General features: G+C 39.0%; 1 protein-coding gene across 1 annotated transcript in view; it reads right to left on the bottom strand.

The window, feature by feature from the left end:
- The window catches only part of AKAIN1 (A-kinase anchor inhibitor 1), a gene marked incomplete at both ends in the record, with an annotated part of 34,314 nt that extends 26,401 nt beyond the window's left edge, over window positions 1-7,913 (bottom strand). The window contains one exon of the mRNA XM_084252678.1: window positions 7,889-7,913. Within this exon, the coding sequence (XP_084108804.1) occupies window positions 7,889-7,913 (25 nt within the window). The remainder of the gene's footprint in view (window positions 1-7,888) is intronic.
- Between the last annotated feature and the right edge of the window lie 8,485 nt (window positions 7,914-16,398).

Raw genomic sequence — 16,398 nt, 5'->3', positions numbered from 1 at the left:
TTGAAACTTGAGGGCAGAACTGAGCCTATTAGAAGGTGGACTATAGAGGATTATTGGGGTTTTGGTGGTGGAAATGGTGTGATAATAGACATTTGTAGACATGTGAACCAGTATCCGAAAAGCATCAGACATGTTGTCATGTAATGTTACCTCAATAAATGTAATTTTAAAAATAAATAAGAGGGGAAATAAAGTGTATTCCTTCCTTGTAATTGTAAGAGGTAGGAATTTTTAATAAGATGTTGTCCACTCCCCATCCCTTTCCACACTCATTTTAAACAGCAGACTTCCTTTCTTAACTCTCTCCCTTTCTTAGTCCCTGAACCAATCACTGGCAAGAGAAATGGAACTATCATTTTAACCACGACTAGTCAGCATGTTCTGAGTCACATGCATCAAGAGAAACAGGACAAAATCAGGACTCTTCTACACAGATGAGGGAAGAGTTGCCATTTTTTAGGCTGTCATCAGTGTCTACCACATCCAAGTTATCAACTTGGTAGAAATAGCAGGCAGCAACATCCCACTCAAGTGTTTTTAACAATTGAGTCCACAACAGATGTGACTTTTTTTTTTAATGGGGCAGATACTCATAAACCATTGTAAGAGAGTGATAAAAATAACCATGTAACAGTGTTTTAAGTTTTATGACATTGTCCTGGCTCTATCTTAAGTATTTTATTTTATTATTATTTTTTAAGATTTATTTATTTATTTATACAAGCACTGGGTACAGTCAGAAGTGCAGGAGGGTGAGAGAATTCACCAGAGCCAGAGCAGGGAGCAGAACAGGCAGACCATCGAAGTACACTGCTGAGGGGAGCAGCAGGCGGCAGGAGAGGTCTACGCGCTATGTGAGACCCTCGCCAGGCGACTGGGGATCCGACTGGTGCTGCAGGGGCTGAGGGCAGCTTCGCAACCCAGCGCTCAACTGCTGCGCCACTGGGGAGGCCCTTAAGTATTTTATTTTTTACTAATCCCCATGCAGACTTTCCTGCAGGCAAGTTGATGCCAGAATACCCACATTTATTTTTACTACATTTCTTTCTACTTTATTTTTTTTTTAGATTTATTTATTGGGCCTCCCTGGTGGCGCAAGGGGTTAAGACACAACCTATGAAGCTATCCACAGCCACTGCAACACGAGTTCGAACTCTGGCCAGGGAACTACCCACATGTCACAGCAGACCTCTCCTGTCTCACCCACTGCTCCCCTCAGCAGTGTATTTCATCGTTCTGCCTGTTCTGTTCCCTGCTCTGTCTCTGTCTCTGTCTCACCCCCCAACACACATACCTCTGGCCTGCACCCCAGTTCTAGTATGCATAAAATAAATAAATCTTTAAAAAAATTATCAGAACAGAAGGTCAAAAAAGAAAAACATAACCCATCTCTTTACTTTGTCATTGTCCTAACTCAGTTTTTCTGAGTTACACAAGTAGGTCAAATTAGCTACCACTTATTGAGCACTCGTGTTATCTACTACCCACCAAAAGGTGGGATCATTTCCCTTTTTCTACAGATGAGAAAAGTTGGATCTTGGAAAGGTTAAGTATATCGCTAAAAGTAATACAGCTAATAATTGCACATCACAGTTCCAAGCCAAGTTGCCCAATTCCAAAACTCATGCCCATTCCACTTCATCACCATACTCTCTCCATATATTTAAAATATTACTTTATTTTTAAACCTATTACCATTTGTGTGTGTCTTTATGTTAATGTTAACCTTCCTCTATGATTCCTGCCTCCAAATCTAGACTCCCTAAAAATGTAGCATTTGGATGGCAGATATTAAACAGGTGCTCATCTTTTCCTATAAGGCAATTCTTTAATAAAAGGGGTACATGTCAGTGAAATAAGCCAGAAAGAAAAAGAAAAATATTGGATGGTCTCACTTATAGGAGGAATGTAGAGGATCCAAATAAGGGATCAGGAAAAAAATGTAATTATAATAAAGTAAAATTCAAAATCAACATGCAACTATAAACCGGAGACATTCTGCAGAGGGGGAGAAGGGCATTGAGTCAAAACAGGGGTGGGAAGAGCACAAGGAACTATGGTGATGGTGCACAGGTGAATTGTAGAGGGAATTCCACAGGGACTATACCCAAGATGATAAAGCACACATTGTATAAAAATGAAGACTGATGTAAAAAAATACATAAAATAGTAATAATAATAATAATAAGTCAAATATAAATAAATAAATAGATAAATAAATAAAAGGGTTGCATGGAAGGATTAAATAAGAGACCTAGAGTAGATTATATTACTCAGGGTTCTCCAGATAAAGATAATCAGTAGGATAAATAGAAAGATACAAAGATAGATAATAGATTAGATAGACCGCTTGACTGATTGACAGACAAATGCATGTATGCATACATACATACATATATACATCCATACATATGCAGGCAGACAGATAAGGGCAGGGATGGAGGTGGAGATAGAAAGAGATATAGAGTTAGAGATAGGGATATGGATATAAGGAAAGAAAGGGATGGGGAGAGAAGGGGAGAGGAGAGAGAGAAAGAGAGGTTTTATGGAACTGACACACACCATTAGCCTATAAAATCTGCAAGGAAGAGTTGATAGTGCAGCCTCCAGTCCAAGGCAGTCTTGAGGAAGAATCCTTCTTCCTCAGGGAACCTCAGTCTTTTCCCTTACGTTACTGATTGGATGAGACCCCCTTACATTTTGAGGGCTACATGCTGTACTTAAAGTCTACTAATTTAAATGTTAATCACATCCAAAGAATAACTTTCCCAGTAACATCTAGGTTGGTGTTTATCAAAACCTGGGTACCATCACATGATCAAGTTAACACAGAGAATTGACCACTACAGGAGAGTTAGGGGGGAAATTTATAGCAGAAACAAGAAATATACAGCCTATCTATGCAGCCACCGCCTGAGACCTGACAGACCATAACAGACACCACTCATCAGCCAAGACCTTCCCCAGTCAGTAAGTTCTGCATAGCAGGAAACCAGGCTAATTTGAACATAAAATGAAATTCACTTGTCATACATGGCCTGCAAAGTAGTGGAGCTAACTTAGTAGCTCCAGTCTCCTCTGCTAGGTCTCTAGAACATCTAATGGACAGATTTAGAAGACGCGGGTAAGTACAAACAAGAGAAGCAATTTCTTTCAATGAACATATTTCTGAGTAAAATGATAGAGTTTTATAATAAACTTTATACATAATTATCTAGGAAATAAATCAGTATTCTCTCATTAAGATCTGTTTATATTCACTCTCTACTATAGGAGTTAATGTCCAGCAACTTTTTACCAGTAGCATCTATGTCCTGTGTTGGCCTAAAGTATTCATGAATACAACCATGTGAAATTTTACGTTGGGTACAATTATATCTGTATGTAAAACTGGAATGCCTTTTGTATCTTTTGTATTACTGGTTCATACATTTGGGATACTCAAAGATAGTCTGAATTTCAACAATTATATATTATCTGGCAAAAAATGTGGTACTAACAATTTTGGCAACATTTTGGCAAAAATTCATCTGACTCTATCATGACAAAATACTTTTTGTTTGCAAAGCTAACTTTGCAAATCAACAGAAATACCCTGCAAGTTAGAAAAAATCTTAATCTTTTTATAATCAAGTCTATCTTCTAAAAAGATTCCAAGGATCCTTAGAGACATGACATTCATTACTCATCTTAATTAATGAAGTAGAGGTCTATTTCCATGATTGCCAGCTCTGTAACCTTCCATACTGCATGGCCTGACATTAAAGCATAAGCACTCACAACTTTGGCCTTATAGTTGCAGTTCTTTTCCTGGATGGCTGAGCAAGTCTACCTTTCCTTATTTTAAGTTAGTGAGTCACCATTTACAAAGAATTTGTAGAGTCCCCTAGAATACTTTTTATGTTCAAGAATAACAATAGCATATTTATATTTACTGCTTAATATGTGCTAAACATATCATGTGTAAATTGACTTAGAGTCTCATGAAGACCATATTAAGTAAGTAGAAGATTCGTGTTTTCAAAAAATAACCAAAGCAATATCTCTGGTCCCCCATGTTCTTGAGAATCTTGCCATCATTCAAGAGATGGAGCCTATTTCTTCTCCCTTGAACTTGTGTAGGCACTTGTGATTGCATCAAGTAGCAGAATATGGTAGAAGGACTATGACATGACTTCCAAGGATAGTTGATACATCTTTCACCTGGATTTTCCTACTTGGGGTGCTCACCGTGGAACCCAGCCTACATGCTGTAAGGAGACACAGGCCACATGGAGAGGTCACATATACATGTGACCTTCCAACCAACAGCACTCAACAAAGATCTAAGTTGGCAGCCAGCATCAACCATCAGTCATGGTAGATGATGCACCGTCAGATGATTCCAGTCCCCAGCACTGGAGTCATCCCAGCAATGCCAAGTGGTACAGAGACTAATTAGCCCTGCCAAGCAGGAGATTCATGACCAAAATGAATGGTGCCATTTTGTTAAGCCACTAAGCTTTGTGGTGCACTGTCATGAATTAATAAATAACTAGAAACAGGCTGGGAGTAGTTTATCCTCATTTTACACACAAGAAAACTGAAGTAGAGACAGACAATATAAATTGCCCAATGACCAACAGCCTGTAAGTAGAATCTGAGCCCAGGCAATATGACCACTAGGGAATAGAAGACTGTGATTATCAAGGTTCTGCTAATGAAGAGCTGTCATGGAAGAAAACAAGGGTGGTATCTAAATTACACACTTTTTTTGTTTTAAAATTTATAGGCTGGGCCCTCCCTGGTGGCGCAAGGGGTTAAGACACAGCACTGTGAAGCTGTCCACAACAGTGCAGCACAAGTTCAATCCTCAGCCTGGGAGGTGACCCACATGGCACAGCAGACCTCTCCTGACCTTCCTGCTGTTCCCCTCAGCAGTGTATTTCAGTCAATCTGCCTGTTCTGTTTCCCACTCTGTCTCTGGTGAATCTTCTTACTCCCCCACACCTCTGGGCTGTACCCCAGTTCTTGTATACATAAAGAAATAAATATTTTTTGAAATAAAATAAAATTTATAGTGGGCCTCCCCTGGTGGCGCAGCGGTTGAGCATTGGGCTGCGAGGCTGCCCGCAGCCTCTGCAGCGCTGGATCATTCCCCGGCCACTGGCGAGGGTCCCACAAATAAATAAATAAATAAATAAATAAATAAATAAATAAATAAATAAATAAATAAAATCTATAATATAATTAGATATTTTGAAGGAAGATAAATGATTTGGTGAAAAGTCTTATTTAAACATAGCCTGAGTCATACTACTATGACTACGTGAAAGATGTTCAATTTCATAATTGTTAAAAATAACTTAATCATTGAAACCCCACAAGTTGATGCTGTAGTGTACAAAATAAAGAGCTCAATAAATGATTCTAATTATTACTAACCATGAAAATCTCAGATCCTCTCTCAGAGAACTGGCTTTTCTGACCATAACACTGCTACATAATACATGTGAATTTTCTTAGGACTAGATAAAGATAATTGCTGAAAGTCTTTTGTGGGATAAAAGAAATTTTTAAATATCAAATCAGAAGACATTGTAGGTGTTTTAGTGAGTGTTGTGTTATAGCTTGAAGCTTTCCAAGTTTCTGCATATTTTTTGCTTTCCAAATCATTGATTCAAGACATTGACATTCTACCCATGTCCAAAAAGAAGAACAGTCATCAGTGACATGAAAGCCCAACAAAGGCAGCTGGCAACTCCATTGTGAGCCAAAGCAGAAATAAGGGGTTGGCTTTTGTTGTAGTCTACTTGGAATAAATTGATAGATTTTCTTTTGGAAGGAAAAACATAGTCAAGTCAATTGGCAGTTATTTTTCTACTCTCTGTGCCTAAACATACTAAGCTCCCTTAGGGGTCATGTCTATTTAGCACTGGTCGGGTCTGGCATAGAATTTTTCCCTTAAAAAAATAATCAATTAATATGAACTAAGCTTTGTTACAGATGCGAGGAACTTGGAGATATGATTCAAAGAATTATCCTGAACTCTAGCAACACAAGCTTAATGAGGTTGGTGATGATGTAACATTTGACTACATGGGCGGTGGTGTGGAGCAGCAGCCAGTTCCTGAGAGCACCTGTCCTGCCTTGGCCTCTTTGGCGCGGCCCCCTTTCTGCCATCTGCCGTGCATGGTTAGAGAGCTAGAAATGGAATTACAGCCAGAGGAAGGGGGTGAGAAATGACAGAATCCAAGCTAATAATTTGAAGTTTTAATTTTTTCTTGATTTGGGGAAACATTAAATAAATAGCAAATTGAAAACATTACAGAGACAGAAACAGAGGAAAGAAGGAGGAGGTGAAGGAGTAGGAGAGAGAGATAGGAGAGGAGAAGGATGGGCCAGAGCCAAATCTTTATACAAATACAAGTCCTCCTGCTAATAAATGTTTATCGTCCTGGTTGTATTGATGGAGGATAAGAATAGAATGTTGAAGAGGGGGCATCACAAGGTCAGAACCTGAAGTTGGGGTCAAAATAATTACCATATTCATTAAACAAGCTATCTAGAAGTTAAGTATTCTGAGGCACAGACTGAAGATAGGGATATGGAGATTGAGGACCATTGTAAAAGAACCCAGGTCCTTCCCAAATGAGCTAGTCAAAGCAAACAGTGAAAAGAATCCCTAAGCACTAACCCTAGAAATAAATGATTTAACAGCTATTAACAATCCCACAAAGGAATGAGCCCCTCCCAAAGAAAAGAAGACAATAGCAGTGCAATTTGTGCGCTGGCAGGTGCTGGCAGGTGCTGGCCAACTCTCTCCCCACAGGACAGCAGCCTCCTGCCTGCCGGCAACCTGCAACGTGCCAGTGCTTCTCTTCACTTACCTCCCACGGCAGAGGCAGCTCTCCTCAAGGCTGCCCGCCTGTGACTTTATAAGCCTCTCTTTTAGCAAACCTGTCCCCTTTGGGGGCAGCTCTTTCTGCCCGCTTGTGTGGTTACAGGGCAACCCTAATGTGAAATGGGTTGCCTAACTGTGGATCCTCACCGCGTGCTAAAAGGGACTTACAATAAGACTCAACTGCAGGCACACACAAAAAAGGGTTTATTTACAAAAAGGAGAAATGAAGAAAAGAATAACTCAGGGCGAAAGAGAGATAAATGGGTGACTGGATCCTACCAGTTCTGCTGAGCTGGAACCCCAATACTATGCTGAAAGCCAATAAAAACCAAGGACCCCTGAGGCCCACATGTCTAGTTATATACCAAACCTGGCTGCTTAACTCCACCCTCAGTTCCCAGCAATCCTCCCTGGGATTTGCGGTCCTTGGTGTCTTAGATTTCTGGTCTGGGGTGGGAGTGGGGTCCATAAAACCTGTTTGTGGAGTTTGTTCTGGACATCCTCTCCCCCAACAGTGTCTGTGCAAGCGATGCAGTGAAACAGGACAGATCTCTCTTCCTGCCCTATCAGATAAGCACTCCTATCTGTTGCATTTAACAAGTTTGTCTTCTTGCATTCTAAGGAAAAGGAAGGACATCCCTAATAAGGAATAATAAGGAAGATAAATATCTCAGGAAGTTAAACATCAAGTGTTAACAAAGCAAGTTGGTGCCCACCCTGAATCAAAAGGACATGCCTACCCTTGCCCCTCTCCCTTTTGTTTTACACCTTTGCATAAATAACCCGGCCCTCTGCCAAAGGGCAGGACCTTGGCCTTTAAGAAGAGTCTGCTGCTCTCTTCAGTTTGTTGACAAATTAAACTACTTTCCTTCTTGTTTCCTTTTATTGACTGAGGGAAACTGAGACTGGCATTCGGTATCACAAGTGTCGTTTTCCTTCTCTCCCTGTTCATAATAAACCTGCCCTTTTGGATAACTAACCTCTCTGAGTCATGGAGAAACTCACCCAACATCTCCAAAAGTGACGTCATCGTGACTGCTATGATGATGAGATGATTGAGATCTCACCACAAACAAGTGAGAGAAGACCACACCCAGTATATAAGGTGACAAGCCCACAGTCCTGCCAGTGAGCAGAAGAGGTGCCACTGTGGAAAGACCCTGTGTGGGCAGCAGAGTTAGAATTACCTCTTGAATTCCACTTTAAATGGGATGATTATAAGGTTAAAAAAAAAAGATGAAGAGCACCTGAATGTACATCTTCCAAGAAGAGTGTAAAGAATCAGGGGAGCTGCCAGACTATGGAGTTTCCCTTTGAAGTTACATCAGTGGTTCTCAGTCCAAATGCACAATCAACTACCTGGAGAGATTTTAACATGTGCTTCTGCTTAGGGCATGCCACTAGCCACTAGATTTTTATATTACCAACCTGGGTTGGACCCAAAGCATTGATACATTTTAGAATATTCCCAGGTGCCAACACAAAGAACCCCTGAGCTACAGCATAAACTATTATACAGTAGACTGAAACAGGGACCAAGAAGTCAAACATTTATGACCAAATCACAATTCTGACTCTTTTGATGTATTGTATTATATGCTAATTTCCTTTGGGTTTCCCCTTAGTGTTTAACAAAAGCCCTACTTAGCAATGCTTAGAAAAATAGGAAAAAGACAGATCAACCCAAGCTTGAGGTAACTCTTTAATAGCACACCTTCATTCTGTCCAGGAGGTAGCAGTGATCCTTAAAAGGGAGATGACCTCAGGCAAAAGATAAACTTCAGGGGTCAGTCTACCCAGATCAAATACAACTTCTTCCCCTAGAGAGTCTCTCTTCAGGCCTTTAATATGCTCCTAAGGTCAGCATATCTTTACTGTGTTGTTAGGGCAACTGAGATCATTTCTCTATAAGGTATATACATATATATATATATTTTAAAGATCTATTTTTTTATTTATATAATAGTTGGGGTAAGGGCCAGAGGCACGGGAGGGTGAGAGGATTCACCAGAGAAACAGAGTGGGGAGCAGAACAGGCAGACAGACCAAAAGCATTGCTGAGGGGAGCAGCAGGCTCGATGGGAGAGGTCTGCCCATGCCATGTGGGAATCTCCCTGGCCAGCCGGGAATCAAACCCAAGCTGCAGAGGCTGTGGACAGCCTCACAGCGCTATGCTCAACCCGCTGCGCCACTGGGGAGGCCCTATACATACATATTTTCCTGCTGCCCTCTATAAGACGTATTCATATACATAAAAGGACAAAAGAGACTGTTTCTCTTTCTCCCCCCAGTAGCCCCTGCCTTCCCCCATCTCACACTACAGCACTCACAAACAGGACCCTCATGCTTGACTCAACAACGCCAAGAATGGTCAATAGAAAAGATAAACTCATGCTATTTGCAGCAACATGGGTGGAGCTGGAAGGGATTATGCTCAGTAAAATAAGTCAGGAGGAAAAAGAAAAATATCAGATGGTTTCACTTATAGGAGGAATATAGAGGAAACAAACAAGAAATCAGGAAAAAAAAAAGACAAAGCTAGCAAACAAACTATAAATCATAAATCAGAGACATTCTGCAGGGGAGGGGGAGGGAGAGAGATCAAAACAGGGGTTAGGAAGAGCACAAGCAACTATAGTGAAGGTTCACCCAGTGACTTGGTGGTGGCAATTTTATGGGGACTATACTTGAAAGGAGAAATCAAGCATTGTACAAAAGTTAACAATGATGTAAATAAATACACAGCACAGATATAATAATTACATTAAAATTTTTAGAAAGAGAGGGGGAAAAAAAGAAAAGGGTTTTGCTACAAGGCAAAGACTTTAGCCATTCCCCAAGTCAGATTTTCCAAGAAAAGTCAGATGCAGGCAAGACAGTTAATTTCTCACCAACAGAAGGGACCCACCCTTCTCTTTTGATCCCCCTTTACTCTCTGTCCTCACTCTCAGAATTCTACCCTTTACTGTAGAATTCTGTACTCTTTACTGTACTCTTTTACATTAAAGTCCTAGTGTTAATAGGTAGGCTGAGGGGTATCCTGGGACATGCTCTAAATAGGTTCTGTCATCTGCCACATCAAGTGTATCTTCAATAGAAAGGAACTTTAATACAACTAATGTGCAATAAAGAGAAGAGAAGAGAAAGAATGTAGTTTAAAATAATTTTCAGTGAAACACCCAAAGTTACCCATCCCCTCATGGGTAAATGCCCAGCCAAATAGGGTTGGCCCAAAGCGGGGCCACTGAGGCCCAAAAGCTTGCCACAAGTCTAAGGCACCTTCTGGTTGGGGACCATTGAAAAGGGGCTGAAGGGGCCGGGCAAATCTGGGATGAAAGGAGCAAAATCAAAACTCAAGTCAAGGTAAAGTCTGCCATTGTCATCCTCCCCACAGGTCTCTCACCATGTCTCTGTCTTTTTCAATTGTCTCCTTCCATATCCCCCAAGTCCAAGGCCAAGAGGCAAGCACAATTTCTTCACAATGTCTCTACCGCATGTGCCTTCTCCAGGCCTTCTTGATCCCTTCCTTCTTTCTCCCAATCTTCTCTAGCTTTTTTTCCTCCCAGCTCAGCTCTGCCCTTCCTTGGGTGGGGCAGGGAACCTGGAGCCTCCCCTTACCCTGGGGATTACTCTATTACTAATGCCTACTACCTCATAGAGCACCTGGCTCAGAGAACATAGGCAGTGAATGTTTTTTGAAAAACAAATGAAAAAATAAATTATCTAATGTGTATATAACCCACTCAACTCACCTATTTAAGGTCTTTCTGGATATTTCCCAGTTCCATTCCCTCTAAGACTGCTACTGCCTTATTCCCTGGTCCAAATTGCACATTACCTTCACTATGAGCTATGTTCTGGTCTAAGGTATTGAGTGGAGGATACACCATTAACTCTTTGCTGAGTCTCATTCTAATGGCCAACAGCTCTACTCAACTGATGTGGCTTGTAGCCACAACAAAGAATGGCAATACAAAAACTTTAAAGTTTGTCCTTCTTGACAATTCTTTTTATTTTTTTTGTTTTGTGTTTTTTTTTAAAATTTTATTTTTATATTCCCCATACAATTGCAACCCCCTTATTTTGACCCCAACCCCTCCTTTCCCCGCCCTTGACAATTCTTTTTAGACTGAAACAATCATTATTTATCAAATTGTATAGCAAGACCTCATCATGTGGGGAAACAATCTACTCTGAAGCATGAGTCAGATTGTAATTAAGGCTATAGGGAACTTAATTCTAAATCCCCTGGTTATAAGTGATCAAAATCTCATCTACTGTACTATAATAAATACATAATTTTATTTTTTATTCCCACAGAAATGTCAAATGAAAATGAGAAGCAGAAATAGGCAATTCCACAGAGATAAAAATTAGCAACTCCTGACAATATAAGATGTGGATTCCATGGAGGCCTCCTACCTAAATATCAAGAAACCCATGATACGTGGCTCATGAGGGGTATCCAGGTATCCAGAATGTAATACCAGGGGTATTACATTCATTATTCGAGTGTATTTCTTGATTATCACAAGCATTATTTATGTCATTTTGTTACTGATTATATCTCCTATTATATCATAGTGCAGTGAACAAGTGCCACTTTTCCGAGCCCCACTTACATACGGTCACTGGATTATCATTTCTAGCATGCCATGCCTGGATGGGGGCAGCTGGGAAGGAGAGAGGTGTGTACATATTTGTGAGGTGCAACAAAGGAGGGAGGGGAAATGTGGAGAGAGACATGTGGGTAGGAGACACACTTAGAAGAGACATGTGGGTAAGAGACATATTGGGAAGCTGTTCCTGGTCCTTGGCAGAGACAATGGTAGCTGTTATCTTTACTTCATGGTAGTTTATATGTTACATTTTGAATTCTGGGTCTTCTTTTCCAGCTCTCTGGGACCTGACTACTCCCTTCCTTGTGGTTTCCCCACCAGCACTTGCCTTAGATTTGTGGAAAGCTTTGGACACTCAGTTATTCTGCTCTGGGCTAAGCTTATTTGGCAAGGTATTTTGTCCATGAGAGAATGAGTAATTTTTGGAACATTATTAGGAATGTCCTTGTTGCCTATTCATTCTCTCTCTCCCTTTCTCTTTCTTTCTCTCTGCACATCAAAACTATCAAAGATCTCTCAGACTAAGAGTCTGTTTTCTTTTACTTTGTGCATGTAGATGGTAGGGACCCCCTTTGGAGAATGCACCTCTTAATAGTTTGTGGTCCCTGGGTACCTCTGAGTCACACACAATTTTAACGAAAAAAAAATTTTTAAAGAAAGTGGAAAAGGCATTTCATTTTTGTCTACTAGTTTCAGCATATAAGTCAATTCAAACATTGTGACTGTGACTATTTCAAACATTAAATAGCATTCTAGTGACAAATTATTTAAAAAAAACAGTTCTCACTTGGGATTTACTTTATAAAGTTGCTTCTTACTTAAATAAAATTCACATTATATACCTAATACACAGTAGGTCTTCTACAAATGTAGCTCCTTACCTTTTCTTATAATCATCCCCTCTGCCCAATAAACATTTGTCCTGAGAACTAAAATACTAGAGCTCTAAGAGGCTGAATATGACTAGAAAATAACTGTGAATGGCAAAGAGAGCAGATTAACCCAAAGTCACATAGTAAGTCAGGAAAGATTTTGGATTTTGTTTTTGAGAACTGGGCTACAGTGCCTCCCTGGTGGTGCAAGGGGTTAAGACGCAATCCATGAAGTTGTCCGTAGTCTCTGCGCCACAAATTCGATCCCCTGGCCAGCCAAGGAGCAACCCACATGGTGCAGCAGATCTCTCCTGACTCACCGGCTGCTTCCCTCAGCAGTGTACTTCGGTCAATCTGTCTGTTCTGTTTCCCACTCTGTCTCTGGTGAATCCTCTCACCCCCCACACCTCTGGCCTGTACCCCAGTTCTTGCCTGCATAAATAAATAAATCTTTAAAAAAAACAACTGGGGCACAGGCCAGAGGTGTGGGGGGTGAGAGGATTCACCAGAGACAGAGCAGGGAACAGAACAGGCAGATAGACTGACATACACTGCTGAGGGGAGCAGCGGGCAATACGGGAGAGGTCTGCTGCACCATTTGGGTAGTTCCCTGGCCAGCTAGGGATCAAACTCAGCTTCAGAGGCTGCAGGCAGCTTCCCAGTGCTGCACCCCATCCGTGCATCCCGTGCCACCAGGGAGTCCCAAGTCAGGAAAGCTTTTGAAGGAAAACTCCAACCTTTCTCCTAACATCAAGTTAATGACTGTGTGGTTATTTCACCAACAAAATTTCTTTGTAATAAGAAGGGGAAAAAGGCTTTGTCCCCATGAATTTTCATGTAGGACCAAAGATAATGTTCAAAGAATACTATCTAAGAAAGTGAGTATGTATGGTCATGACACAAGATCACAGAATGTGAATTTAAATTTCAAAAAGAAAAAGGCATAAGGAATGTGAGACAACATCTCAAATCTCAAAATACAAAATTATCCTGAGTAAATAGTTAAATATTAAAAACATAATACATTATACCCTCATCAGAAAATGATTATTGAGCTTTCAAATTTAGAAAAGATCAAAATTATTCAGATCAGCAAGATGGCCATCTGCTTTCAAGTATGCAGCTGCTAGCCTTTAAACAGCAACTTTCCATGATTCATAACTTATTCATCCCAGGATGCACTCAGACATCTGCTTTATCATGAATTCATCTTGTCATAGAATTTTTCTTTAAAGTTTCATAACCTCTACCCAGGTAACATAATGAACCAATAAGTCAGTCTTTTCCATTGAAAGAATCCACTGTATAACTCTCCAAGATTAATGGTTCTATTTTGAAATCATATATATTCATCTGTGTATAAAAAAACATTGTAAATCATTCCCTTTTAAAACAATTAGAACATTAGAAAGGGCTACCATTTAGCCTACTGTGATCCAGGTACTGCATCTTTATCTTCATTGCCACTCGGGAAATTAGATATTATGATCATTTTACAAATGATCAGATCAGCAAGACTAACTAACTTACCCTGTGCCACTGAGAGATGAACTGTTTAATTCCAGGCCTATCTGTTTCCAAACCCAAACTTCTAGAGCATCCCACAATGACTCATATTTCAAACTTTATGGAATAACTGAAATAGTCTCATCAGTTACATAGAGAAGAGACTTTAGTTTAATTCTGTTTATTCTCAATTGAAGAAATATGTTGCACATGGCACTTAATATAGGTGCTTTGAAAAGTAAAAATAACTATGTCAATTTTTGCATCTTCTTATTCTTGTGGTCAACTTTGATAATCCTAGAGGTCAATTCTTTCACTTTCCATCACTGAGAGCAGCAGCCTGGAGAAGGAAGAAAGAACAGAAACCATTTCTATGTGGCTCAAGGAAGAACACCATGTACACTTTAACTTGGGAAAAGAAGTGCTCAATACACAGAAGATTTTTTCCAAAGCAGATTAGACTTTTTCTCTCTCTCGAATTCTAGTGTGCAAATTGTTGCTTATTATTTATTTAAATTCTACGTTGTATATAACAAATAAGTGGCTCTGATGTCAAATCTTTGTTCAGCAACCCAAAATTCATTAGGCATTCTGAGACTTATTTTTATAAGTCCATGATTCATAATTGTAAGAATGGGGAAAATGCCATCTTCTGTTCTATGTTTTTTTTTAAAAATGATATGTAGAAGATAACTGAATGGCATGAAATGATGGCAATATATTGAACAATCATTTAAAAAAATAGGAATGTCAAAATAATCTTTTTTATTTAAAAAAAGGGAGATACGTTCACAGAGACAGGGTCTGAGAAGTTATATATAAAATATTTATGTCAGCCAATGATGGTTGCACCCAGACAATTTGAGCAAAGGGTGCTGTGAACCCCAGTATGGCTGAGAAAAACCAGAACAGGTTCCAACTATTGGGAAAAATAGAAGAAAATCTAAGAAAACTCAAAATAGGAAATCATGAACCAGATGAATTGTGAGACATAATGGGGTGGATTTGTTGTCTTTGTTCTAAGTCATCTGTGTCCCAGACCTTTTTTTTTGGGTATTCCTGTGAATTGTGGCCTCTAAACCAAAGATAACTCATCACTGATACAAGAGAAAGGAAACATCTTAAGTTCCTGAGTTAGAATATCTAAGCTTGCCTTCAGAAAAATGTTACTTCCCATTTTGTTCCAGACTCTGTTTGCAGCATATTTTGAATCTAGACAATATAAACTATTTATAAAGGCTCTTCAGTTACCAGAACTGGGCCTAGAAATTCAATGATTGTTAAGCAAATGTGTACATGAAAATAAAAATGTAAAATTAATAAAATAAAAAAATAAGATATGAACAATGGTTTCTATTGGATAATGTCATTTTTATTTTCTTTATATGAGTACATATGCTTACTAAAATTTCTAAAACATTAGAGATTTTGAAATAATAAATTATTATTTAATTCTCAATGGTAATGAGAAATTACAAAAGAAGTAATTGTAGAAGTTATTTAGTCATCCAATAGTAATATTAACCACCTTTAAAATACTAAGCATTTCATTAAAAAGCAAGACTCAGAGTTCAAATTGCTACAATAAAGAACCCAAAAGACTAAAGAAAAACTCAAAAAAGCATTTCAAAACAATATAAGAGAAATCAGAAAAGCTAATCAAAGAAATAGAAGAAAATCTAGAAAAACAAATGAATGAGCTTAGAAATAAAATCAGTAAACAGAAAGTATAAACTGAAGTTTTAAATAATAAAGTTACAGAAATTCTGGAGGTAGAGTACAATAAATTATATATAGAGAGAACTAGTCATATATAGAAAGAACTATGGATGTCGCATAGACCAATTAGAGACCAAATCAGTGACCTTGTAGATAGTAATGCACTAAGGACTCAGAGGGAAGAAGAGAGACATGTAAAAAAAAAAAAAAAGAAAAGAAAAGAAAAGGCAATTCAAAAACTATGCAACACCATTAAGAAATTTACCATAAGAATAATGGGTATCCAAGAAGAGGAAGAGAGCAATGGCAACAGAAGACTTATTCAAAGTAATTATAGAGTAAAATTTCCCACATCTGGGAAATAAATTAAATGAATAAGTTAATGAAGCTAGAAGAACATCTGGTTACCTAAATGCAATGAGAACTACACCAAGATAATTTAAAAAATGAAACTACTAAGAATTCAAGACAAAGACTACTGAAGGCAGTTGGGGGAAGGGTAGCAGATAACTTACAAAGTACTCTCACTAGGCTTACATCAGACTTCTTAGAAGATCTGTAAGGAAGGAGAGAATGGAATGATATATTTGAAATACTCAAAAATAAATATGGCCAGAGAAGAACACGATATCGTCTAAGACTATCTTTTAGATACAATAAGTAAAGGCCTTCCCATACAAATAAAAGATGACGGAGTCTGCCTACATTAGATCTACCTAACAAGAAATGTTGAAAAAAGAAATGTTCCAATATAAATGAAAGACAAGAAAATTCATACCAAAAAATAACTAAAAAAATA

This window comes from Talpa europaea (genome assembly GCF_964194135.1).
Source record: "Talpa europaea genome assembly, chromosome: 13".
Lineage (NCBI taxonomy): Eukaryota > Metazoa > Chordata > Mammalia > Eulipotyphla > Talpidae > Talpa > Talpa europaea.
Note: the sequence above shows the minus strand (reverse complement) of the source record. Positions and strands in the feature narration are given on the sequence as shown.